Source organism: Doryrhamphus excisus, chromosome 19 (assembly GCF_030265055.1).
Source record: "Doryrhamphus excisus isolate RoL2022-K1 chromosome 19, RoL_Dexc_1.0, whole genome shotgun sequence".
NCBI lineage: Eukaryota > Metazoa > Chordata > Actinopteri > Syngnathiformes > Syngnathidae > Doryrhamphus > Doryrhamphus excisus.
In genome coordinates this window covers 4684112-4709260 of record NC_080484.1, presented here as the reverse complement: position 1 = coordinate 4709260, position 25149 = coordinate 4684112, and the positions used below count along the sequence as shown (strand labels likewise).

Below are 25149 nucleotides of genomic sequence, written 5' to 3'. Positions count from 1 at the left end.
CACTCCTTTCTATGTTGACTTAATGCCAGTGCTTGGTTTGCTGCCCCCAGGTGGCCAGAAGAGGAAGCCCCCCGCAGGAGAGTTTTTGTAGGCTCGGCCAAAGGACCCTGACAGGCCAACACCACGGCCACCCGAGATACGACTTGATGTGTTGTGACATCCCCGCGGTCCACACACACACACACACACACACACACACACACGTGACTGACCTCCCGCTGGGCTTTCACGTCATTAATTTGGCATTTATCCGTCGTTTGTCATCAGCTGCACCCCCACGTCTCGCTGAAAATGGCGTTTGCTGACCCGCGTTGCGAATAAGGACCTCAGCACCTTTTCGCTAATGGGTTCTATTGACGACTTGATTGACTGATTGATGTGCCAGCTGATCAATACTCGCTGGTGTCGCTGAAGCGGCCAGCAGGCTTCCGACTTCACTTGCTCAGCTTCTTTTTAAATTGGTAAGAACGTTTAGCTAGTTAAAGTAAAGCAAAGTAGGTATTTCCGTTATTTTATGCAAAATGACCCTTGTTTGAAATGCAACGTGTCCGCTCATGTACTTGTCCGTGCCGCTAGGGGGCAGCAGCAGTCATTGGTGGTGGTCGTCCATTGTTTGCCGAAGCTCTAATGGCCGGCTGGGTCACGTTAAAGTCCACTTCAGGCATCAAAGTGCTGCTCTTGCTCCTTTTCAGGGGTCTGACATAAAGACTCGTTGAAGATGCCTTCAGGTGACCTCGGCGCTTTGCTGAGCAGCGGCAATGACATCATGGCTAAGACCAATTGGATTTGTATTGTACTGCACATAATACTCACACGCAGCTGTTCGCCTTGGGGCGCAAACACGAAGCGGAAATAGACGGGGGGAGGGGGGGGGGGAGTATTGGTGTGCGCACGCACCTTTGACAGCCGCTCAAAAAAAATTCAAATGACAACTTTTGATTGATTGATTGACACTTATTATTGTGCTTGTACAAGTACGCTAACACTCACTACTGGTAGCTGGATGCACAATTACATTGAAGTACTTGGGCAGTAGCAGTGTACTACTTGTGCAGTGACTGTGTACCATTTTCTGTGTACTACTACTAGCTATTTACTACTTAGGTAAAAGTTGTGTACTACTCTTGTGTACTGGTGTTGTGTAGTAATTCTGCAGTGTTATGTAGTATTTGTGTATTGGCTAGGTAGACCTTGTGTACTACTTGTATAGTGGCTATGATGATGTAGTACTTGTCTTGTGGCTGTGTACTGCTTGTTGTGTACTAATTTTGCAGTGTTATGTAGTATTTGTGTATTAACCATGCAGTTATTGTGTCATGGCTGTGTACTGTGTAGTACCTGTGTAGAGGTTGTGCAACTATGTAGTATTGTATAGTCACCACAGCTGTGTACTGCTTATATCGGGGCTGTGTACCACTTGTGTATTGTGCCACACTACTTGTGTAGTAATGGCTGGTCGTGTACTACTGATGTTGTGACTATCTCCCACTTGTGTAGTAGCTCTGTACTACTTGTGTAGTATGGGCTGTGTATTTTGGTAGTAGCTGTGTACTAATTATGTCTTGGCTTTGTACTACTTGGATAGTAACTGTTTAGCACTTTTGTAGTGGCTGTGTACTACTTGTGTAGCAGTCATGTACTGGGTAGTACTTGCGTAGAGGTTGTCTAACGATGTAGTATTTTTATATTAGCCGTGTATTACTTGTGTAGACATTGTGTACTACTTGTGTAGTGCTATGTTTAATAGTTATTTACTGATTAGGTAATAGCTATGTACTGCATGTGTAGTAGTGACTGTGTACTACTTAAGTTGTGTGCCGAACTCTGTACTACTTGTGTAGCAACTTTGTACATCTTGTGTAGTAGTAGCTGTGTACTACTTATGTATGTCGTGGCTGTGGCCGTGTACTGTGTAGTACTTGTGTAGAGCTTGTGTAACTATGTAATACTATGTAGTACTATGTAGTGTATTGGCTGCATAGCACTTGTGTCGACACTGTGTACTACTTGTGTAGTGCTATGTTTAATAGCTAATTTACTGCTTAGGTCATAGCTATGTACTACTTGTGTTGTAGTGGCTGTGTATTGTGTGGTACTTGTGTAGTACATGTGTAATATTTTTTAAAGTGGCTGTGAACTACTTGTGTAGTGCTTCTTGCAGATTAAAACGTGAGTACATTTATATTTTAAACATCTATTTGATTTCTTAGTTATGATTGGATATTTGTACATATGGGGTATCCTCTTTGGTGTTTTAAAAAAATATTTGTTATTATTATTATTGTGTTATTAATGCTTAATAACTCATCTATTGTTATGATTTTTGTTTACGCTCTCTCATTAGAAGGTTACAGTGTGTTGTCCAAGCGCTATAATACATCACGATGTTTGCAAATGTAGCATATAGTTAGCATCCTATCACCTATCATTTATTGTTTATCATTAAATATTAAATATTAAATATATATTATGTAATAGTAATTTATAATAATACCACTAATACTACTACTACTAATATTATTATTACTATTATTGATAATAATAATATATAATATATAATATGCCAGTCTATTACTCGTGTACAGTACTGCCTGTCTACTACTCATGTACATTATATATTATATATTATATATTATATATTACATATTACATATTACATATTACATATTATATATTATATATTATATATTATATATTATATATTATATATTATATATTATATATTATATATTATATATTATATATTATATATTATATATTATATATTATATATTATATATTATATATTATAATTTATAATACTACTACTACTACTACTAATATTATTATTATTATTGATTAGCAGTTTGGTGTGAAAAATGACCAAGATGGAGGCCGGGCGTTGAGCAAGAGGCGCCTCTCATCGCCCCGTCCGCTGATGAGATGTGAGCGGACACGTTTGGTGAAAGTGAGCGTGAGACCCGAAGGAGGAGGAGGAGGAGGCGGAGCCAGGATGCTACTTCGGCGTGATGCGGGGGGGATGCGAGCACACAGCAGCCAGCACAGGATGCTGACAGCATCACACTGAAGCCGGCAGATTTCTTTTTGACAGGTGAGTCAAGCTTTCATTTTTGGATATTTTTATCCCCCCAATTTTCCATTCATATTTCATCTATTTACACTTTTTATTCAGTGTGGTGGGGGGGGGGCAAACTTTTAAAGTGAGCTTTATTGATGCTGTCATACGCATTCAACCACAGAGACGGGACATCTTAATGATAAGCTACGCTAACGACAAAACAAAGCAAACTCTAAAAGGGCGACGAGGAGGCGTTGTGTCACCTCCTTGGCCTCCTCGTTGGGGTCATTGACTGTCTAACGAGCTGTGGCAGCGAGGAGGAGGAGGAGGAGGAGGAGGAGGAGGAGGAGGAGGAAGGGCTTAGTGGTATCAATTAGCAATAGTGACTTTTTTTATTCTTCTTCCAACAGAATCAACTTTATTGACTTCCTGCTCTTTCCCATGCTCCTTTAATCCTCCTCCTTACCCGCAACACTACACACACGCTACTACTTAGATGCAGTACTACCGCTTTACTGCTCATATACAGTACGGCCTGTCTACTACTTATATACAGTACTACTTCTGTACTGCTCATATACAGTACGGCCTGTCTACTACTTATATACAGTACTACCTCTTTACTACTCATATACAGTACTACTTGTCTACTACTTATATACAGTACTACCTCTTTACTACTCATATACAGTACTACTTGTCTACTACTTATATACAGTACTACCTCTTTACTACTCATATACAGTACTACTTGTCTACTACTTATATACAGTACTGCCTCTTTACTACTCATATACAGTACTCCCTGTCTACTACTTATATACAGTACTACGTCTTTACTACTCATATACAGTACTGCCTGTCTACTGCTTATATACAGTACTACCTCTTTACTACTCATATACAGTACTGCCTGTCTACTGCTCATATACAGTACTACCTGTCTACTGCTCGTGTACACTGTACAGTACTGCCTGTCTACTACTCATATACAGTACTGCCTGTCTACTACTCGTGTACAGTACTAACTCTCCACTACTCATGTACAGTACTGCCTGTCTACTACTCGTGTACAGTACTGCCTGTCTACTGCTCGTGTACAGTACTGCCTGTCTACTGCTTATATACAGTACTACCTCTTTACTACTCATATACAGTACTGCCTGTCTACTGCTCATATACAGTACTACCTGTCTACTACTCATATACAGTACTGCCTGTCTACTGCTCATATACAGTACTACCTGTCTACTACTCATATACAGTACTGCCTGTCTACTGCTCATATACACTACTACCTCTTTACTACTCATATACAGTACTGCCTGTCTACTGCTCATATACAGTACTACCTGTCTACTACACGTATGCAGTACTGCCTGTCTACTACTTGTATACAGTACTGCCTGTCTGCTACTTGTGTACAGTACTAACTCTCCACTACTCATATACAGTACTGCCTGTCTACTGCTCATATACAGTACTACCTGTCTACTACTCGTATGCAGTACTGCCTGTCTACTACTCGTATACAGTACTGCCTGTCTACTACTCGTGTACAGTACTAACTCTCCACTACTCATGTACAGTACTGCCTGTCTACTGCTCGTATACAGTACTGCCTGTCTACTACTCGTGTACAGTACTGCCTGTCTACTGCTCGTGTACAGTACTGCCTGTCTCCTAGTCATACTGTATACACCCTGTCTACTACTCGTATACTGCTTGTCTACTACTTGTGCAGTGGCGGTGTGCTGTGTAGTACACCTTTGTGTACTTATTTTGTTGAGTTATATAGTTTTTGTGTACTGGCTATGTAGTACTTGTGTAGGGTAGTGTACTATGTGTGTAGTTGCTGTGTACTGTGTAGTACACACTTGTGTACAGGTCGTTGTTACTAATTTTGCAGTCATCTGTAGTATTTCTCTATTGGGTATGTATTGTTTGTACAATGGCTGTGTACTGCATAGTTGTGTAGTCGTTGTGTGCTACTTGTGTTGTGGTTATGTACTACAAATGTAGTGGCTGTGTACTGTGTAGAGGTTGTGTAACTATGTAATACTTATGTATCGTCTTTCTAGTATACGTGTAGTGGCTGTGTACTACTTGTGTAGTGGTTACGTACTACTACTACTAAGTGTAGTGACTGTGTACTGTGTAGTAGCTGTGTACTATACATGTAGTTACTGTGTACACACTTGTACGGGCTGTTGTGTACTGGCTTGCAGTGATGTATTTCTGTATTGGCTATGTAGTGTTTGTACAGTGGCTGTGTACAATATAGTACTTGTGTAGTGGTTATGTACTACAAGTAGTAGTGCCTGTGGACTGTGTTGTACTTGACTCGTGGCTGTGTACTTGTGCAGTGGCCATGTAGTAGTTGTGTAGTGGCTGTGCACTGTGTAGTACTTGTTTTGTGGTTGTGTAACTATGTAGTACTTGTGTAGTAACTGTGTGCTACTTGTGTAGTGTTTATGTACTAGTGTAGCGGCTGTGTAGTACTTGTGTAGTGGTTGTGTACTGTGTAGTACTTGTGCATTGACTGTGTAGTACCTGTGTAGTGGCTGTGTGCTATGTAGTACTTGTGTATTACTTGCTCGGTACTAATGTTGTAGTACTTGTGTAGAGTCTTCGGATAGTACATTTTGGTGCAGATCCAGATAAAATGTATTTTTACTTTTGGTGTGCTTGCATGGTGGACAAGTGGGGCAGTGTGTCATGTGTGTATTATGTGTGTATGTGTGTATTATGTGTGTATTACTGCCACTACAGTAAATCAGAAGGACGTTTACAATTGTTATGCCTTGGTGGAGGTCTTCTGACCGAGCTTTCTAATTGGATCTCATGAGGTCGTCACTGGCGGTCTCGCATCTCGCCGTGCATTATGGTAAGTCTCGCATCCTGAGTCTCGCCACAGTCAAGCATCTTTAGTCTTGTAGTGCATCATGGGAAGTCCTACCCTTGGTCTCGCCATGCATCATGGGAAGTCCTGTATCCTTGGTCTCGCAATGCATCATGGGAAGTCCTACCCTTGGTCTCGTCATGCATCATGGGAAGTCCTGTGTCCTTGGTTTCGCCTTGCATCATGGGAAGTCCTATCCTTGATCTTGCAATGCATCATGGGAAGTCCTGTATCCTTGGTCTCGCAATGCATCATGGGAAGTCCTGTAACCTTGGTCTCACCATGAATCATGGGAAGTCCTATCCTTGATCTTGCAATGCATCATGGGAAGTCCTGTATCCTTGGGCTTGCCATGCATCATGGGAAGTCCTATCCTTGGTCTCTCCATGCATCATGGGAAGTCCTGTATCCTTGCTCTCGCAATGCATCATGGGAAGTCCTGTAACCTTGGTCTCACCATGAATCATGGGAAGTCCTATCCTTGATCTTGCAATGCATCATGGGAAATCCTGTATCCTTGGTCTCGCAATGCATCATAAGAAGTCCTGTATCCTTGGTCTCACCATGCATCATGGGAAGTCCTACCCTTGGTCTCGCCATGCATCATGGGAAGTCCTGTATCCTTGGTCTCGCAATGCATCATGGGAAGTCCTATCCTTGGTCTCGTCATGCATCATGGGAAGTCCTGTGTCCTTGGTCTCGCCATGCATCATGGGAAGTCCTGTATCCTTGGTCTCGCAATGCATCATAAGAAGTCCTGTATCCTTGGTCTCACCATGCATCATGGGAAGTCCTATCCTTGGTCTCGCCTTGCATCATGGGAAGTCCTGTATCCTTGGTCTCGCCATGCATCATGGGAAGTCCTATCTTTGGTCTTGCAATGCATCATGGGAAGTCCTGTATCCTTGCTCTCGCAATGCATCATGGGAAGTCCTGTAACCTTGGTCTCACCATGAATCATGGGAAGTCCTATCCTTGATCTTGCAATGCATCATGGGAAATCCTGTATCCTTGGTCTCGCAATGCATCATAAGAAGTCCTGTATCCTTGGTCTCACCATGCATCATGGGAAGTCCTACCCTTGGTCTCGCCATGCATCATGGGAAGTCCTGTATCCTTGGTCTCGCAATGCATCATGGGAAGTCATATCCTTGGTCTCGTCATGCATCATGGGAAGTCCTGTGTCCTTGGTCTCGCCATGCATCATGGGAAGTCCTGTATCCTTGGTCTCGCAATGCATCATAAGAAGTCCTGTATCCTTGGTCTCACCATGCATCATGGGAAGTCCTATCTTTGGTCTTGCAATGCATCATGGGAAGTCCTGTATCCTTGGTCTCGCAATGCATCATGGGAAGTCCTGTGTCCTTGGTCTCGCCATGCATCATGGGAAGTCCTACCCTTGGTCTCGCCATGCATCATGGGAAGTCCTATCCTTGGTCTTGCTATGCATCTTGGGAAGTCCTGTATCCTTGGTCTCGCCATGCATCATGGGAAGTCCTATCTTTGGTCTTGCAATGCATCATGGGAAGTCCTGTATCCTTGGTCTCGCAATGCATCATAAGAAGTCCTGTATCCTTGGTCTCGCCGTGCATCATGGGAAGTCCTGTATCCTTATTCTTCCAGTGCATACCTAATGTTTACATCCTTCAAACCAAAACAAATCTTCCCTCCATCACTCCTCTGATGGGATGTGACGCTCCAAGCTGTCCGCGCCCACGTGCGCCACAGAAGTTGAGGAGGAAGTGGGGGCTGGGTTAAACAGCCAGGTGACTGACAGGCAGGAGGCGGGGCTTAGAAGGATGAGGATAAGAGAAAACTGAAGATGGATCTCTTGGACGGATGTGTAACTCCAGGTTACACCTACAGGAGGCTTTACGCCATCCCATAATAATCCCCAGGAATGAAAACACAGCTATTAACACGGCTCCGCCCCTTCCTCTTCAGGCTGGTTTTTCCTCGGACTTCAAGTCAATTTGTAACGCTGGTGTCGGCATGTCTGATGGTGTTTGACAATCAGGCCCCCCCCCTCCCACCTCACTAGTGTGTGTGTGCATGTCAGTGTGCATCAGTGTTAATTACACAGCAGGTCTGTATGGCTTTTATAGCGCCCACTGGAATACTGACACACGTCAAACCTATAGATCGTATGTGTCACACACCGGCCCGTGGAACTGTTGGCAAAATAGCACAGTATTCAACCATGGCATCCCAGTAATCCCTCATTCATCACTGGGAACTGGTTCCAGACCCGACCGTGATAAGCCCCTGGCTGCGAAATTCAAACTGCAATGTGGTGAGGGATAACGGAATGGAATGGAATGGAATGGCCTTTATTGTCATTATACAAGATGTACAACGAGATTGGAGAGCTTCTCCTTTCAGTGCAGTAGTCAAGTTTTTTTTTTTTTAAAGTATGTAAAAGTAGAGTAAAAAAGACAATTTAACAAAATATATACAAGATAGGGCGGCACGGCGGTCTGGTGGTTAGTGCGCAGACCTCACAGCTAGGAGACCAGGGTTCGGTCCCCGCCCTCGGCCATCTCTGTGTGGAGTTTGCATGTTCTCCCCGTGCATGCGTGGGTTTTCTCCGGGTACTCCGGTTTCCTCCCACATTCCAAAAACATGCTAGGTTAATTGGCCACTCCAAATTGTCCATAGGTACGAATGCGAGTGTGAATGGTTGTTTGTCTATATGTGCCCTGTGATTGGCTGGCGACCAGTCCAGGGTGTACCCCGCCTCTCGCCCGAAGACTGCTGGGATAGGCTCCAGCACCCCCGCGACCCTCGTGAGGAAAAAGCGGTAGAAAATGAATGAATGAATGAATGAATATACAAGATATATACAAGATATCCAAAATATACACATAGTATTGCACAGGAGCATATGCAGGAGCAGACATATTGCAGATATATTAATTTTAGTGCAATGATAAATGGGTCATAGTGCGAATAATGACTGGTGTATACAAGTGAGTAAAGTCACATATGAGTGTATTGTATTGGGTTGTTAAATAAATATGATTGAGGTAGTAACAGAGGCAATGATGGAAATATTGCACATAACAATAATTTAGCTGTACATGAACATGTACATGAACAGAAAAAGTAATACACCCTGTCTGTGAAAAATAACACCTTTCAAGGGGGACTATTATGCTCATTTTGTATTGAGTGTTGAGTTGTGGACTCCTATAGAGCAGCTACACACAATAACCTGCACAGAAAACTTTCAAAATCTTCCAGCATCTCCACCTATCCCAGCTGTGGGCACACCCACTCCGCTGTGATTGCTCACACGCCAAAATAGGAACGTCTTTAGCGAGCTAATTGAAAAGTGTTTAGTGGCTACTGGTAGCTTTACGATTTACTGGCTGGAGACCCCTGAATTAGCATGTATGAACTCAACCTCGCCCCCACTGTCGGACACACTTTGTCAGAAGTGTAGTGGAACTCAGAAGCCGGACACGAGGGCGCCCTTTCCTGGTGAGAGCGCTCTGCTTCTGGCTCGAGCAAGAATTTGGCGGATATTTCACGTTCGTGTTCACAAAAACAAATGCCGTTGACAGAGCTTGGGGAAGGACAGAGAGTTTATCTGGCTTACAGCCATGCCCATATAAGGAAGTCCTCTCCTCTGTGACATCACAAAAGGGGTAGTTTTACCACTCCTTCCGAAACCAAGCGTTTTGAGCCATCCCAAATTTCTTTCAGGGCTCACTTCCAAATGCATAGGAGAGACGGGAGAGGTAATAGAACAACCTTCCAGGTGGCGCCCTGCCGTCATGATGGCTCCGATGCTACAAGCAGATGCTACGTATGTCTTAGCTAGTGAAAGACATGATGACAGATGTAGTCTTGATAACAGCAGCGAAACCGTGATGCTCTGAACGCTGATGGATTTACGACAAGTGTAAGTGGACGCTAGCAAAGCGCTCCCGTGCTCGCCACAATCATCTCTCAGAGCCGTTTGGAAGTAATGACCTGTAATCTCACACACACACGCACACACACACAACTACATGCACACACACACACACACGTAGAGAACACGTCGAGGTCGCCGCGTCCCCTCAGTCAAGTGCAGCCATATGAGGCATGTAAATCACGCAGTGATGAGATGATGACGCGTCCTTGGCGGCGCTCGTGGAAGTTCACGACCTTCAGGGCGGAGCAACATGTTTGGAACATGTGACCACTTTAAGGATCAGTTTGCTGCGGAAAGGGTCAAAATGGAACATGTAGGCTTGCTTTTACGCTAAGGCTTAAAAAAAGACGACTGGTAGATTATGATGGCGGACTACACTGGAATAAACCTACATTTATTTGTTTTAAAGGTATCATTGAGCTGCACAAAACCTACCTTTAATTCCAGTTAGGATTCCTGAAGGGTGTTCAAAGTGTTGCTCAGGGGCCATTGGCAAGCCACAGCTTGTTTTTTTTTTTTTGGGTCCAAAGCATTTTAAATTAGACATTTTGAAGCAGCAACTGAACAGAAAAGCGATAAAATGGCTAGGCCAGATGTGGGCAATCCATTCGATTCACGGGCCACGCTAGGTTAAAACATTTGACAGAGGGGCCATCTATGTTGTCATCAAACAGAACAGCATACTTGCTTACGGTGCAACAAAACAACAAGTTAACATTCATTCATTCATTCATTTTCTACCGCTTATCCTCACGAGGGTCATGGGGGGTGCTGGAGCCTATCCCAGCTGTCTTTAGGCAAGAGGCGGGGTACACCCTGGACTGGTGGCCAGCCAATCACAGGGCACATATAGACAAACAACCATTCACACTCACATTCATACCTATGGACAATTTGGAGTCGCTAATTAACCTAGCATGTTTTTGGAATGTGGGAGGAAACCGGAGTACCCGGAGAAAACCCACACATGAACGTGGAGAACATGCAAACTCCACACAGAGATGGCCAAGGGTGGAATTGAACTCAGGTCTCCTCACTGAGAGGTCTGCGGACTAACCACTCGTCTGCCGTGTAGCCGTATTATTATTATCATTATTATTAGTATTCATTCATTCGTTTTCTATCACTTATCTTCACAAGGGTCGCAGAGGGGGTGCTGGAGCCTATCCCAGCTGTCTTCAGGCGAGAGGCGGGGTACACCCTGGACTGGTGGCCAGCCAATCACAGGGCACATATAGACAAACAACCATTCACACTCACACTCGCAGACCACACAGCTAGGAGACCCGAGTTCAATCCCACCCTTGGCCATCTCTGTGTGGAGTTTGCATGTTCTCCCCGTGCATGCGTGGGTTTTCTCCGGGTACTCCGGTTTCCTCCCACATTCCAAAAACATGCTAGCTTAATTAGCGAGTCCAAATTGTCCATAGGTATGAATGTGAGTGTGAATGGTTGTTTGTCTATATGTGCCCTGTGATTGGCTGGCCACCAGTCCAGGGTGTACCCCGCCTCTCACCCCAAAGACAGCTGGGATAGGCTCCAGCACCCCCGAGAAAATGAATTAATGAATGAATGAACGTCAATTTCAAGCTAGCAGTAGGGTTTGTATTAATAAAAACATTTTTTTTGCAAAAAGTGGGGGTCTCTTGTACGTGGGGTTCGTATTAAAAAGGGTGACATTCATCAAATATACAATACAACAAAATCTAGCGCCCTGTGTTTGTACGTCCATGCTGAATCACGGAGATTTTTTGTCATATTTGGAGCATCTCGTGCGTCTAAATAAGCCATCATGTTCACATTCAGGCGCCACGTGACTGTCGGCGAGGTAGCGAGCAGCTGGTGCTCGCTGACAGCTAACGTTAGTTCTACCGCATCTGCCGCGGCCTTCCAGACATTTCCCTGGAAATACAAACGCACCTTCTCATCCTCACCGTAATTAGCACGGTTAGCTTTGTTGGAGGCATTCTTTCCACTTTTTGTTGTACTGCTGTGAGTTTTCCAAATTGTGTGTGTGTGTGCGTGTCCATGAAGTGGTGACTCACTGACATCACTGAACCTTTTCTTTCCCGCTGACCCTACCTTCCCTTGCAAAGCCTTCCAGGCGCGCACACACACACACACACACACACATCAGTCTGTCAAGCTGCCGCAGCGACAGCCAGCTCCTGACATTTCCAGCGAGGAGGCGGGAAAAAGATGAAGGTCACCGAGCCGCTAACGTATTTCACGTCAGCGGGCGCCCCCTGACGGTTAGCGGGCGGCGGAGGGTCGGGCGACACAAGCAGGCTGAGCGGCTTCTTGAGGGTGAGAGTGAAATCGCTGAGTCATCTCCGACGGCTAACAGGCGAGCTCATCCTCCCTTTTAACAAGGTTCCTGTCAAAAAGTTAACAAGCAGACGCCGACGCGCCATTGTCAGCGGCTGGTGGGCGGGACCACCAAAGGCCGCCGCCGGCAGCAGAGGACGAATAAATGAGGGCTGTCTAATGAGATCCTCTCAGACCTTTACCGGGAGTCGAGGGGGCCCCGCTTGTCTCATGGAGGTTGTTAGAGTGAAATATGTCACGCCTACTTTACATTCATCATGTCCATCTAAACACCGAACACCTCCACTAAAGGCCTAGCTCTTCAAAACATATGTCTGACTTGTTCCATGACATAAATACAAACAGCACCACCTGCTGGGCCCTGGGGGACACTACCCCAATGTCATTTTCAACACATGGCTCACACCTCCCAGTATAAAACTCTCCTGCTTGCTTGATATTGACGTTCTCTGTCGATTTGTGTTTGTGTGGGCTGCACTCAGGGTTCAACATCCTTTGGACGATGAACAGGTCTGGCGGCCCCCCAGGGGACGAGCTCACCGATGAGGAGAAGGAGATCATCAACGGCGTGTTGGCCCGTGCCGCCAAGATGGAGGCCATGGAGCAGCAGCGTATCAAGTGAGACGTCCATCACGTCGGAGACGTTGGACATGTTTCTCATGTGTTTGTGTTTGCTGCAGTCGCCTCTCCAGCCGCCTGGACGACATCAGGAGGACAGCGTGCGGGGACGGGCACTCTCGATGTTTTCTCTGCAGCTCGTCTTTCGGGACGCCGGGGGTCACGGCCGTACTCTGTGTGCACTGTACAAAAGTACGTGAGTGAATGTTGGCAGTGAAAGCTCAGCACTCGGTTGGACACACAGTTGATCACATGACGAGGACACGCAGTCACTGGACACTTTATTCATCGCACAGCATCTAACTTATGTCTTTCAATATTAACAGTAATGATGGTGTTTCAGGTAGTTTGTAAATTCATCAACATAAAATAGATTGTAAAAATATGAATATTAATGTGTGTAAAATTTACTATTCCAATTTTATTTCATTAAATAATAAATCACATTCAGTATTGATTTAAAAACTACATTTCATTAATTTGATCATTTAAAAAAATATACATGTTTTTATTTTTAAATTAATAATTACGTACATAATTCCTTGAAGTGTATTCATTAAAAATGTTATGTAATTAATAAGGGATTTATTTTATTTTCTATTTTAAAAACTGAAAATATTGATATTTTTATTCCATAAACAATTACTTTAAAATGAAATTAAACTAAAAATTTATTTATTAACTTTAAATATAAATGAAATTTCTATTTTTAAATTAAATAATCATTGAATGTATGCAATTAATTAATCAATTAATTAATAAAAATCCAAATTGTTAATTTAATAATTAATTATATAATTAATTGAATAGTTCTGAAATACATTAATTTAATTAATATAATATAATATAAATATATTTAATATAAATATTTCATTTCAAATGAAATAATTAATTACATAATGTAAGATTTAACTCAACGCTTTAATTTATATTTTATTAATCAAATAATTAAATAGTTACATTTTCAAAACCTTAAAATATAAATATTTTATTACAGAATTAATTGAACAATTTAAACTAAAATTTATTCCTTCATTACTTGTATAATAATAATCAATAAATAATCAACAAAATAATAAAAGATTTCCAGATGAAATAATTAGATAATTCAAAATGACGTTTATTGCACTTCTCTCTGCAGCAAGTGTGTCATCCCTGCGGCGTCCAACGCAACAGCGGCTCGGGTTCCGTGTGGCTGTGCAGGATCTGCAGCGAGCATCAAGAAGTGAGTAGCGCGTCGATCGGAACCGCCGACACAAGCTGACCTCCACCTGGCTGACTGTCAGCGCTCCTGCAGGTCCAGAGGCGTTCAGGGGCGTGGTTTTACAAGGGGAGGGGCCAGCATCTCCTTCCCGCCCCTCTGTCTCTATCCAGACCTCCATGCTCCGGTGCTGAGAACAGTTCTGATGAAACGATGGAGCCTACACAAGCTCATCAGCAGCCTGGTAAATATAATACTGGAGAACTTTATTGTGAAAGGACATTTGAAGATGTTATTAATGTATTCCTGGATGCCCCTCCATGTTGTGCTGTGGGATATATTGCTGTGCTGCACTAAAAATAAAACCTTGAATCATTTTTATGATGATATTTCAGATCTATTTCACAGATAATAGAATAAATATAGAATAATTCAACATTATTTGAGAGCAGAAAGGGACTAAGAATGGTGCCTTGTGGGACGCCACATCTGAACTGGAAGACAAGATTGATGTTTTTGTGGTTTTTGTGTGTCAGAATCACAAAGGATTCCAAAAGGTGGACCACAGAGCGGCCAAACCGGAGCAGCCAATCAGGTTGTGTTCAGCGGGACCTCCTCAGGTGAAGCCTCCACTGAGATTTTTCCAACATGTCAATGAGAGACTCACCATCAAGTTGCTCTGCTGTAGACCACATCGTCCCCTGCGGGGATGGGACCCCGCCCCCTCATGCGGCTGCTGTCCAAATGTCTGCCAGTAGAATCGAACCGGCAGCCAATCCTCCTCGCATCGATCCCGCTCCCCCGGGACCACCCGCTGATGGAACACAGCAGCAGGAGGAGGACGACTCTGATGACGCCAGTGAGACGGATTGCTTTGTTTCTCCGAGGAAAACAGTCGATATCCCACACTGAGCGCCTGGAGACAAAACTTGTCTTTATGCTTTTATTGTGAAAGCCACGCTGGGGTCTCTGGAGTTCAGCGTCGTGTACGAGCAGGAACTTCATGAGCTCCACTGTTGCATCATCAAGGCCAAGGTTGGTTTGATTCCTAACAAACAACAACAACGCAACTTTTCTTCTTCTGCTTCCTGTTTCAGGGCTTGAAGCCGATGGACTCCAACGGGCTGGCTGATCCGTACGTCAAACTCCACCTGCTGCCTGGCGCCAGTAAGGTACCACCATTGTTGCCATAGCAACCGTTGGCTATGTGCCAGGAAACCCGACTCCTTTACCTGACTCCAGTTTTTATGACTCACTCACTGAAGTGAATCGAGTACTTTTTTTGAGTACCCATGAGTCAGTGAAACCTCAGCGTTTGTTAAGCCCCCGTGAATCAGTAAAACTCAGTTTTTGTTTTTCTATTAAATTCTCTTCAACTTAAATTCTCGTAGAACACCCAGGAGTCGGTGAAATTGAGTTTGTCAAACCGGGAGTCAGCTGTACTCGAGTCTTCGTCGGGTCAGTCAGTGAAACTCCAGTCTTTGAACTCACGACTCATGAATCCCTAGCTGTACCACCAGATGGTGCTGTTCTTGTGTCTTTCCAGACTGCTTTATATTGTATACAGAGTGGTGTTGCTTTTGCTGTCATCGTGTCCTTTAGTCCAACAAGCTTCGCACCAAAACCCTGAAGAACACCCTGAATCCGGTGTGGAATGAGACGCTAGTCTATCACGGCATCTCTGATGACGAAATGTCCAGAAAGACTTTACGGTACCGTCACGAGTTTCACACTACCGAGCTGTTCTTTGGCTTCAACAGCAGCGTGTTTCTACAGGCTGTCCGTGAATGACGAGGACACGTTCGGACACAACGAGTTCATCGGAGAGACGCGGGTGGCGCTGAAGAAGCTCAAGTTCAACCAGGAGAAGAAGTTTAATGTTTGCTTGGAGAGGGTTATTCCGGTAGGAACACTTCAGCACTTAAACCACCAAACAATCTCACATTCAAATTGGACTCTTCCAGTCTGACCTCCTAGAAAGCATTTTTATAGTGTAATGACGTTTCTAGCCACTGTGGGGCAGTGTAAACAAGTGAACCTCTTCAATGCAACGAGGGACACAAAAAAGCCAATTTAGGAAGAAAATAATTAAATATGGGCTGCATGGTGGTCGAGTGGTTAGCGTGCAGACCTCACAGCTAGGAGACCCGAGTTCGATCACACCCTCGGCCATCTCTGTGTGGAGTTTGTATGTTCTCCCAGTGCATGCGTGGGTTTTCCCTCCCACATTCCAAAAACATGCTAAGTCATTTGGCCACAGGTATGAATGTGAGTGTGAATGGTTGTTTGTCTATATGGGCCCTGTGATTGGCTGGCCACCAGTCCAGGGTGTACCCCGCCTCTCGCCCGAAGACAGCTGGGATAGGCTCCAGCATCCCCCGCACCCCTCGTGAGGATAAGCGGTAGAAAATGAATGAATGACTATTTAAATATTATTAAATATTCATATATATTTTTTATTTGTAGCATCATCATTTCTTATTCTATTTCTTATTTTATTATTATATTCTTATTATTTTCTCATGCATTCAACATTGTCCATAGGTATGAATGTGAGTGTGAATGGTTGTTTGTCTATATGTGCCCTGTGATTGGCTGGCCACCAGTCCAGGGTGTACCCCGCCTGTCACCTGAAGACAGCTGGGATAGGCTCCTGCATAGCCTAGTGAGGATAAGTGGCATAGAAAATGGATGGATTTTCTCTTTTTCCCCGTTTTTTATGTAAGAGGAACTTTGTACTTGAGATTAGGGATTTGTTAGTGTAAATGTTTACACAAGTAAGACCTAACTGTTGTTTTTGTTTGATTGGCAGGTGAAAAAAGCAGTGGGGGGTCAAACACGAGGAATGGCTCTTTATGAGGATGATGTGAGAATCTTCTAATTTCTTCAATATTTTTAATATTAATATTACATTTATAATATTAATATGATATAATAATAGTACTAATATTAATGTTATATAATATTATTAATATTACATTATAAAAACATTATTAATAATATTAATATAATATTAATATTTAAAAATACCAAAAAAGGGATTTAATTTATGGAATGCCATAATTGGGCACATGACGTGTGTGTGTGTGTGTGTGTGCGTGTGTGTGTGTGTGCAGTTAAATGAGGACGAGGACTCCGAGGACAGAGGTCGCATCCTGGTGTCGCTGACATACAACAGCCAGCAGGGACGTCTCGTGGTGGGCGTGGTCCGCTGCGCCCACCTGGCCGCCATGGATTCCAACGGCTATTCGGACCCTTTTGTCAAAGTGTAAGTGCGCTCTTGGAACCATGACTTGGACATCCTTCACCCTCTCATCTTCACCCTCTCATCTTCATCAGATGTCTGAAGCCTGACATGGGAAAGAAAGCCAAGAACAAGACGCAGATCAAGAAGAAGACCCTCAATCCAGAGTTCCAGGAGGTGTGTCCTTCACGTTCACGTTGACGTTTTTACATCAGCGACGTCTTCACGGTGTCGTTTCCAGGAGTTCAGCTACGAAGTAAAGCACGGAGAACTGGCCAAGAAAACGCTGGACATCTCCGTGTGGGACTACGACATGGGAAAGTCCAACGACTTCATCGGTGAGAAGTCCTCCACATCCACGCTTGGCTGGCCATGCACGGTTAGCATAAAAGAAGAGAAATTGATGTAGTTGTTCACTGTGTAGGAGGCTGCCAGCTGGGCATTCAGGCGAAAGGCGAGTGTCTGAAGCACTGGTACGAATGTCTGAAGAACAAAGACAAGAAGATCGAACGCTGGCACGTGCTGGTCAACGACAACAGCGTCCAGTTTGACGACTAGCCAAGACATGTAGCGCTACTTGTGTCGTCTTCTCTTCCTGTGCTCGCCTCTTTGTTGTCTTTCAGGGACACTTTTTGGTGACTTTTTGGTGACACTGTTTGAAGCACGCTCAATTATTGTATTATGTCCAAAACGTTAGCAAATCCTCAGCTTTATCCAGAAAATAAAGAGTTATTTATGGTAAGTTATTTTTAAATAGTACTTTTTAACCAATTCTGCTTTTTTGGTGGCTAGCAGCTTGATTGACAGCCGGCCAGCCAATCAGAACACTCCATCCTGTGCTTCGAACCGTTGAATCACTCTTGTTGCCAAGGAGACGGCCACGAGGGGGCACTGTTGTTGTTGTCACGAAGGAATCCCCACTTTGACCCGTGTCACATGACATCACATTGATTGGTCCCTTATTAACTGGAGCGCGCACGTGTCCATGCATGTGTTGTTATGAATAAATGACTGATACGAAAACGTCTGCCTGTGTGACGTGATATTCGCTCTCCGCCAATCAGCTGGCAGACAGGTGAGCTTCGGCCTTCGACACATTCGTGTGGGACAAATGAACTTGACCTCGTGTCCCAACATCTTCTCGGATGTCTCCCGCTGTTGTCCTGCACTTCTCCCGCCACGAGAGGGTGTCTGTAAAATCAAATGGTGTCAAGTTTGACTCTGATAATGTCGCACAAATCAATGTGTCATGTCCTCCACTAGTGTGTTTGCGTGTTAGTAATGTCACATGATTTTATTTGGGCTGTGGCCCCGCCCTTTGCCCTCCTTTAAAGCCGGACACCTCCATCAGTCCATCATTGACGCGCGTGTACAATGACCCGCGCAGTTGCCCTGCTCGTGCTCACGTCGTCTCTCCTGAGATGGACTTTGGCGGGAGAATCCAGGGACCCTTGTGCGCGCGCAACACTCCTACCTGGCGGGGGCGTTCACGTCACCTTCTTGTCCTCGGAGCCCGCCCCCGCGCGGCTCTACCACAGCGCGTGGTCACGGGAGCGCGCGCTGCTGGCCTGCGCTTGGAGCGACGACGCGGAGGCGGTACGCGAGCACGTTTCCGCATGCGAGCGAGAGCGCGACCAGCTCCTTCCTCCTCCGCGCGAGCTTGTCGAAGCCGTGCGCGCGCGCGCTGATGCGTGCGTGTCTCTGCGGGTCACGAGGTGGTCGCCTGATGTGAAAGGTCACCAGCGTGTCAAGAGGGGCTTCATCGTTCCAGGAACTCTTTGGTGTGGATCAGGAAACAAGGCGCCCTCTTATGACGACTTAGGTACTTATACCCGACATTCCAGTATCCTACTTCTACTTGTATTTGAGGGGGGGAGGCAAGCCATTTTTTAAGGGGGCCGTGCCCCACCCCTCACCCCCCCATCACAGTTTTGTGTTTCCGGAAACGTTTTTAAAAATGGTAATAATAAATTATAACATTATTGATTGTGTTCAACTTTAGAGGTTTGACTGTACTGCAGGGCTGAGATATGAAGGCAATAATTACATATGAAGCACGTGCCAAAGCAGCAGATGGCGCTGTCGCTCCCATAAAGTCCAGCGTAGCCAATCAGAAGGACGTCACTCCCCATTAAGAAGTGTGTACGTGTGGAAATAATGTACTGTGTGCCAGGAGTGAGTCATGTGACTTCCGTGTCATCCCCAGGTGTTTTTTCGGACACAGACAGCTGCTGCCGTGAGCACGATCAATGCAAACACACCATCTTGTCCTTTCACTCCCAGTTTGGCGTCTTCAACTCCAACATCTTCACCATGTCCCACTGCGACTGCGACAGCAAGTAGGCCCTCCTAGCTCCTAACTCCTAACTCCTAACTCCTAGCTCCCAGCCACTAGCGCCTACCAATTGATACTGCCTGGCTTATATCTTCATCCTCATCTCCTAGCTCCTAGCCACTTCGTCTGAGCTTCTATTTCCTGGTTCCTAGCCACCGGCTTCTGGTGTCTAGCCCCTACCTCCTAGTTCCTAGCTCCTAGACCCTACGACCAATCTCCTATTTCCTAGTTCCTAGCTATTTGATTGTAATTCCTAGCTACTAGCCCATAGCTCCTTATGCCTAGCCATTAGATCTTACTTCCTTTCTCATAGTTCCTAGCTCCTTGCCACTACGTCCTACCACCAAGGCCTTCTCTCCTAGCCACTATGTCCTTGTTGATATCACCTAGTTCTTAGCTCCTAGCCACGAGGTCCAAGCTCCTAGTTCCTCGCACCGAGCCACAAGATCCTAGGTCCTATCGCATAATTCCTAGGTTCTAGCTACCACTCCTAGGTCCTAGTTCCTAGCTTTAAGCTACTGGCTCCTACCTCCTAGCCAATAGATCCTTCCTCCGTAGATTCTATTTCCTAGCTCCTGGCCACTCTGTCCTACTTCCTAGTTCCAAGTTCTTAGCCACTTGGCCCTAGATCCTAGTTCCTATCTCCTAGTTTGTTGCTCCTAGCTCCAGGCGTCTAGCTCCTGGTTCCCTCATCCTAGTTCCTAGCCAGTAAGTCTTCTAAGCTAGCTCCTGGTTCCTAGTTCTTTGCTCCTAGCTCCTGTCTTCTAGCTCTCGGTTCCTAGGCACTAGCTCGTAGCCATTCAGTCCTCAGTACTGGCTCCTGGTTCCTAGTTCCTAGCTCCTTGTCGCTCGCTCCTACCCAGGTCTTGGTTCCTATCTCCAAGCCTCAAGGTCTTATGGCCTAGTTTTTCCAGTTCCCAGATCCTAGTTCCTAGCTCCTGGCCCCTACTCCATCGTCACTAACTCCTGGCTGGTGGCTCTGGGCTCCTAGTGTATAGCTCCTAGCCTAAATCCTAGGTTCTAGCTACCACTCCTAGGTCCTAGTTCCTAGCTTTAAGCTACTGGCTCCTACCTCCTAGCTCCTAGCCAATAGATCCTTGCTTCGAGCCCTTCACTCTTAATCCGTAGATCCTATTTCCTAGCTCCTGGCCACTCTGTCCTACTTCCTAGTTCCAAGTTCTTAGCCACTTGGCCGTAGATCCTTGTTCCTATCTCCTAGTTTGTTGCTCCTAGCTCCAGGCTTCTAGCTCCTGGTTCCCTCGTCCTAGTTCCTAGCCAGTAAGTCTAAGCTAGCTCCTGGTTCCTAGTTCCTTGCTCCTAGTTTGTTGCTCCTAGCTCCTGTCTTCTAGCGCTCGGTTCCTAGGCACTAGCTCCTAGCCATTCACTCCTAAGTACTGGCTCCTGGTTCCTAGTTCCTAGCTCCTTGTCGCTTGCACCTACCCAGGTCTTGGTTCCTATCTCCAAGCCACAAGGTATTATGGCCAAGTTTTTCCAGTTCCCAGATCCTAGTTCCTAGCTCCTGGCCCCTACTCCATCATCACCTCCTGGCTGGTGGCTCTGGGCTCCTAGTGTCTAGCTCCTAGCCTAAATCCTAGGTTCTAGCTACCACTCCTAGGTCCTAGTTCCTAGCTTTAAGCTACTGGTTCCTACCTCCTAGCTCCTAGCCAATAGATCCTTGCTTCAAGCCCTTCGCTCTTAATCCGTAGATCCTATTTCCTAGCTCCTGGCCTCTGTCTAGCGTCTAGTGTCTAGCTCCTAGCCTAAATCCTAACTCCTAACTTCCTAGTTTTCGCTCTTAGCCACTAGATCAGGGGTGGGCAAACTTTTTGACTCGCGGGCCGCATTGATATAACAACATTTCCGGGGGGGCAGACTATATATTTTACACGTAACAGTCCACCTGGTATTATTGTATCTGTAAAATTGTCATGCAATCTGCTATTATTATTTATTATTTTATATTTATATTTAAATATTTTAAAAATAATAAAATATTATAATAATTCAAATAAAATTAAAATAATTATTATTATATTATTATTATGTAAAATATGCAAATATAACAATATTATTATATATAATTCATATAATAATTAGCATTACTATAATAAATATAATAATCATAATAGTTATAATAATAATATAATTATTATTATTTTAATTTTTATTATTTTATTATGTGCTTGTGTCTCTTTTTTCAGGAGCACTTTGTAAACAACAGACCATGTCAAACAACGAAATTGATACAACCATCAAAAGGTTGGCTCAGGCCACGATGCCAGGTTGTATGTTGAGTTTAAATTAAATACTTTTGAAAGATTGGGCGGGCCGTATTCAAACACTTGGCGGGCCGGATGTGGCCCCCGGGCCGTTGTTTGCCCACCCCTGCACTAGATCCTAGTTCCTATCTCCGGGTTTGTAGCTCCCAGCTCCAAGTTCGTAGTTCCTAGCTCCTAACGACTAGCTCCTAGCTTGCAGCGTGTCTTGTCTGACCTTCGCCACACTGCCACAAGGTTCCGCCGCTGCCTGCAGGAGGCCAGGGACGGCATGTCTGACGTGGTTGGCTACACCTTCTTCAACGTGCTCAGCATGCACTGCTTCTACTTGTCCCACCGGCTGCAGTGTGCACAGAGGAACTGGTTTGGAATGTGAGTACCCGTCATGCTAGCTAGTTGCTAGCGTTTTTATGCTAAGCTAACCATCCTGCGTCTTCCACGACAGGTGCAAGGAAAGCAAAATGGCGTTGTACGCCGAGGTCCACCCTCCCGCGCTCTACCAGTCGACCAATGCAACAGCACCGAGCGTCAACATCTCCGACGTGTCCTTACTCATGGAGGACATGCCCTCAGCCATGATGTCACTGACCACCACCCCCCCGGCTTTGCATATGCCGGCTGTATCGTCCCCCGCGCCGGCGGGAATCCTTGGTGTGTCACGTCTGCCGTTGTTGTTGAGTTTTTCCACATTTGAGAAACAATGACAACAAACTGCTCCCTCTGCAGGCCAGAACGGGTCCTGCAGCGCCTTTAAGATCCTGGATGAGTGCAGGGACAAAATCCCGCCCAAGAAGACGAGATATGGACTCTTCAACTCCGAGTCCAAGATGGTTTACCATTGTCGCTGCACCAGCAGGTACCGCTACCTCCTGCAGAGCACTGCTAGCATTTTTAGCTTAGCATAGAGGCCCTCATGGTGGGTGGAGCATTCCTGCATTCTTTGCCATGTCCACCAGATGGCGATAACACTCAGAGGAAGTATTTTGCTTCATAACTCCACAATGGTTAAAAAAGAAAGCTGTTTATATTTGATTTATTTCTTCATGTGCCTGAGCGGCCATGTCCAGTGTTGCTGTGCCTTGGCGGAGGTTGTGTTCCCGCAGCTGCTCAGCTGTGACATAATAGTGCACGCCGCAAACAGAGCAAACATTTCATAACACAAAAGTAGGACAGGGCTTGCATAATGATGTGCATCTGCGACATGTTTGTCTTTGTTTGTTTCTGCTGAATCACACGTTTTGTCTGCTGACGGGCCTTCTAGAACCTTCAACACCTTGACTCAGCAGCACCTGCCACTGACCCCGGTGCAGAACATCTTGCTGGACGTCATGTCCCAATCGTGCTTTGTGCAGACGAACTGCACACGTGACCAAACGTTCGTACAAACACAGACACACACACACAGACACACACGTCCAGTAACAATGGTTCCTGTCACTGTCTGGGTCCAGCAGCTGCGGGTCACCTGCCGTCCTGCTGGAAGCAGAACTTCCCAGGCTGCGGTCCAACGCAGATGCGGAGGAGCAGCGCCGCCTAGAGGCCGTCCTTGAGAAGGTCAGGGGGTCCAGAAGAAGACAAGGGGGAGTCAGAGTTTATAAAGTTTGCCTGAGGATGTTGAGGCACAAAGTCAACAAGGCAGGAACTCACACATGAAGGAAGAACACGTTATGATTTCTATTTTATTCACATCAACTACATATTGAATTGAAACATTCTGATGTGCTTCTGCGTGAATTCATGTGCTTTATTTTCTGATTTCAGGTTTTTTTTTTCAGTTTTTAGCCTAAATTAATTGCCAGATGTCGTTGTTTATTTCAGCTATTTAGAGTGTAAATATTTGTACATAAGCACATTATCTTGTTTTGAGAAATGACATGGCAGAATGAGTTGGATTTTTTTTATTAAAAATGTCAAATCATATGAATAAATTGACCACTTGTGTGATGATATATTAATACAGTAAACCTCGGATATATCGGATTCAATTGTTCCCACTGGTTTTGTACGATATAAGCGAAATCCGTTATATGCGTATACCGGAAAATGTCCATTTTACGCATATATCGGATTTATATCCGGTATATGCGTAAATCGGATTTTATCCGTTATAAAAAGGCACTTCCTTGACTATGTTTCCAATGTACCTGGACGCGCAGGCAACGCTGCAAACGCTGCAAATGACGTCGTATAGCGGCCTGTCACGATTTGGCGAATCGGAGCGCCACGATGCGACCATCCGATATATGCGAGGGAAATTTAATGGAAATGCATTGGAACGGGACTGGAGATTTTGTCCGAAATAGGCGAAATCCGTTATAAAAAAATCCAATATATGCAATGAATTTTTATTGGAAATGCATTACAGAAAAATCGGTTCTTTTTTATCTGTCCGTTGTGAGCGAATTTCTGATATATCCAAGTCCGATATATCCGAGGTTTACTGTATGTATAATATTAGTAATAACGCAATGTTTTATTATACATGAAATTTTTTTTATATTTTATGTCATATATTATATTTAACATTGTTTTCCATTTTATTTTTTTGCACTGCTTGGATGATATTGTCATATTGTGCAGCGCTCTACTTCTAATATAATTTTACAAACATGTAGTATATTTAAATTTATTCCCATTGACAAATGCATTAAAGTGTTTTTGTGTTACCTTTAAGAAATAATATTATTATATTAATATTCATTCATTCATTCGGGGGGTGCTGGAGCCTATCGCAGCTGTCTTATTAATATATATTATTATATAATTATATAAAAATTAATAAATGATATACTAATATATTGTTATTAATAATATTAATAATAATAATAATAATATTAATATGATGTCATATACTGTATTTATGTCATTGTTTTGTGTTTGTTTTCTGAGGAGGTGGAGGTGTGGACGATGTCGCCATTTGGTGGACACTACAAAGAATGCAGCGGCTACTTCTAATATACTTTTACATACATGCAGTATATTTATATTTATTCACGTTGGCAAATGCATTCAAGTGTTTTAGTGTTACCTTTAAGAAATAATAAATATATTAATATCATTATGCCATTATTACTGTATTTATGTCATTGTTTTGTATTTGTTTTCTGCGGGCTGTACGATGTACGATGTCGCCATCTAGTGGACACTACAAGAATGTAGCGGCGACTTCTAATACACTTTTACATAAATGCAGTTTATTTATATTCATTCGTGTTTGTGTATGAGTGTATTTAGGCTCCATTTTGTATTTATTGCTGCTGTTTGC

General features: G+C 44.3%; 2 protein-coding genes across 5 annotated transcripts; both read left to right on the top strand.

The window, feature by feature from the left end:
• The first annotated feature begins 274 nt into the window (after positions 1 to 274).
• On the top strand, positions 275 to 18279 carry rph3aa (rabphilin 3A homolog (mouse), a). Of its 4 annotated transcripts, none has more exons than XM_058056640.1 (17): positions 275 to 461; positions 2846 to 3091; positions 12693 to 12828; positions 12891 to 13020; positions 13970 to 14053; positions 14126 to 14273; positions 14566 to 14649; positions 14718 to 14888; positions 14985 to 15064; positions 15127 to 15201; positions 15632 to 15741; positions 15806 to 15932; positions 16842 to 16895; positions 17146 to 17297; positions 17369 to 17450; positions 17515 to 17611; positions 17698 to 18279. In XM_058056640.1, the coding sequence occupies exons 3-17, from the start codon at positions 12713 to 12715 to the stop codon at positions 17829 to 17831; spliced, it is 1644 nt and encodes a 547-aa protein (XP_057912623.1). In that variant the 5' UTR covers positions 275 to 461; positions 2846 to 3091; positions 12693 to 12712; the 3' UTR covers positions 17832 to 18279. The 4 variants fall into 4 exon arrangements, with proteins under 4 accessions (XP_057912623.1, XP_057912622.1, XP_057912626.1 ...); XM_058056639.1 differs by having other exon boundaries at positions 2843 to 3091; XM_058056643.1 differs by lacking the exon at positions 14985 to 15064 and having other exon boundaries at positions 2843 to 3091.
• Positions 18280 to 18647: 368 nt separating this feature from the next.
• On the top strand, positions 18648 to 24030 carry pla2g3 (phospholipase A2 group III). Its single transcript, XM_058057107.1, has 7 exons — positions 18648 to 19095; positions 19480 to 19612; positions 22122 to 22256; positions 22330 to 22535; positions 22611 to 22740; positions 23146 to 23259; positions 23336 to 24030. Exons 1-7 carry the CDS (start codon positions 18648 to 18650, stop codon positions 23535 to 23537), a joined length of 1368 nt encoding a protein of 455 aa, XP_057913090.1. The 3' UTR covers positions 23538 to 24030.
• The last annotated feature ends 1119 nt before the right edge of the window (positions 24031 to 25149 follow it).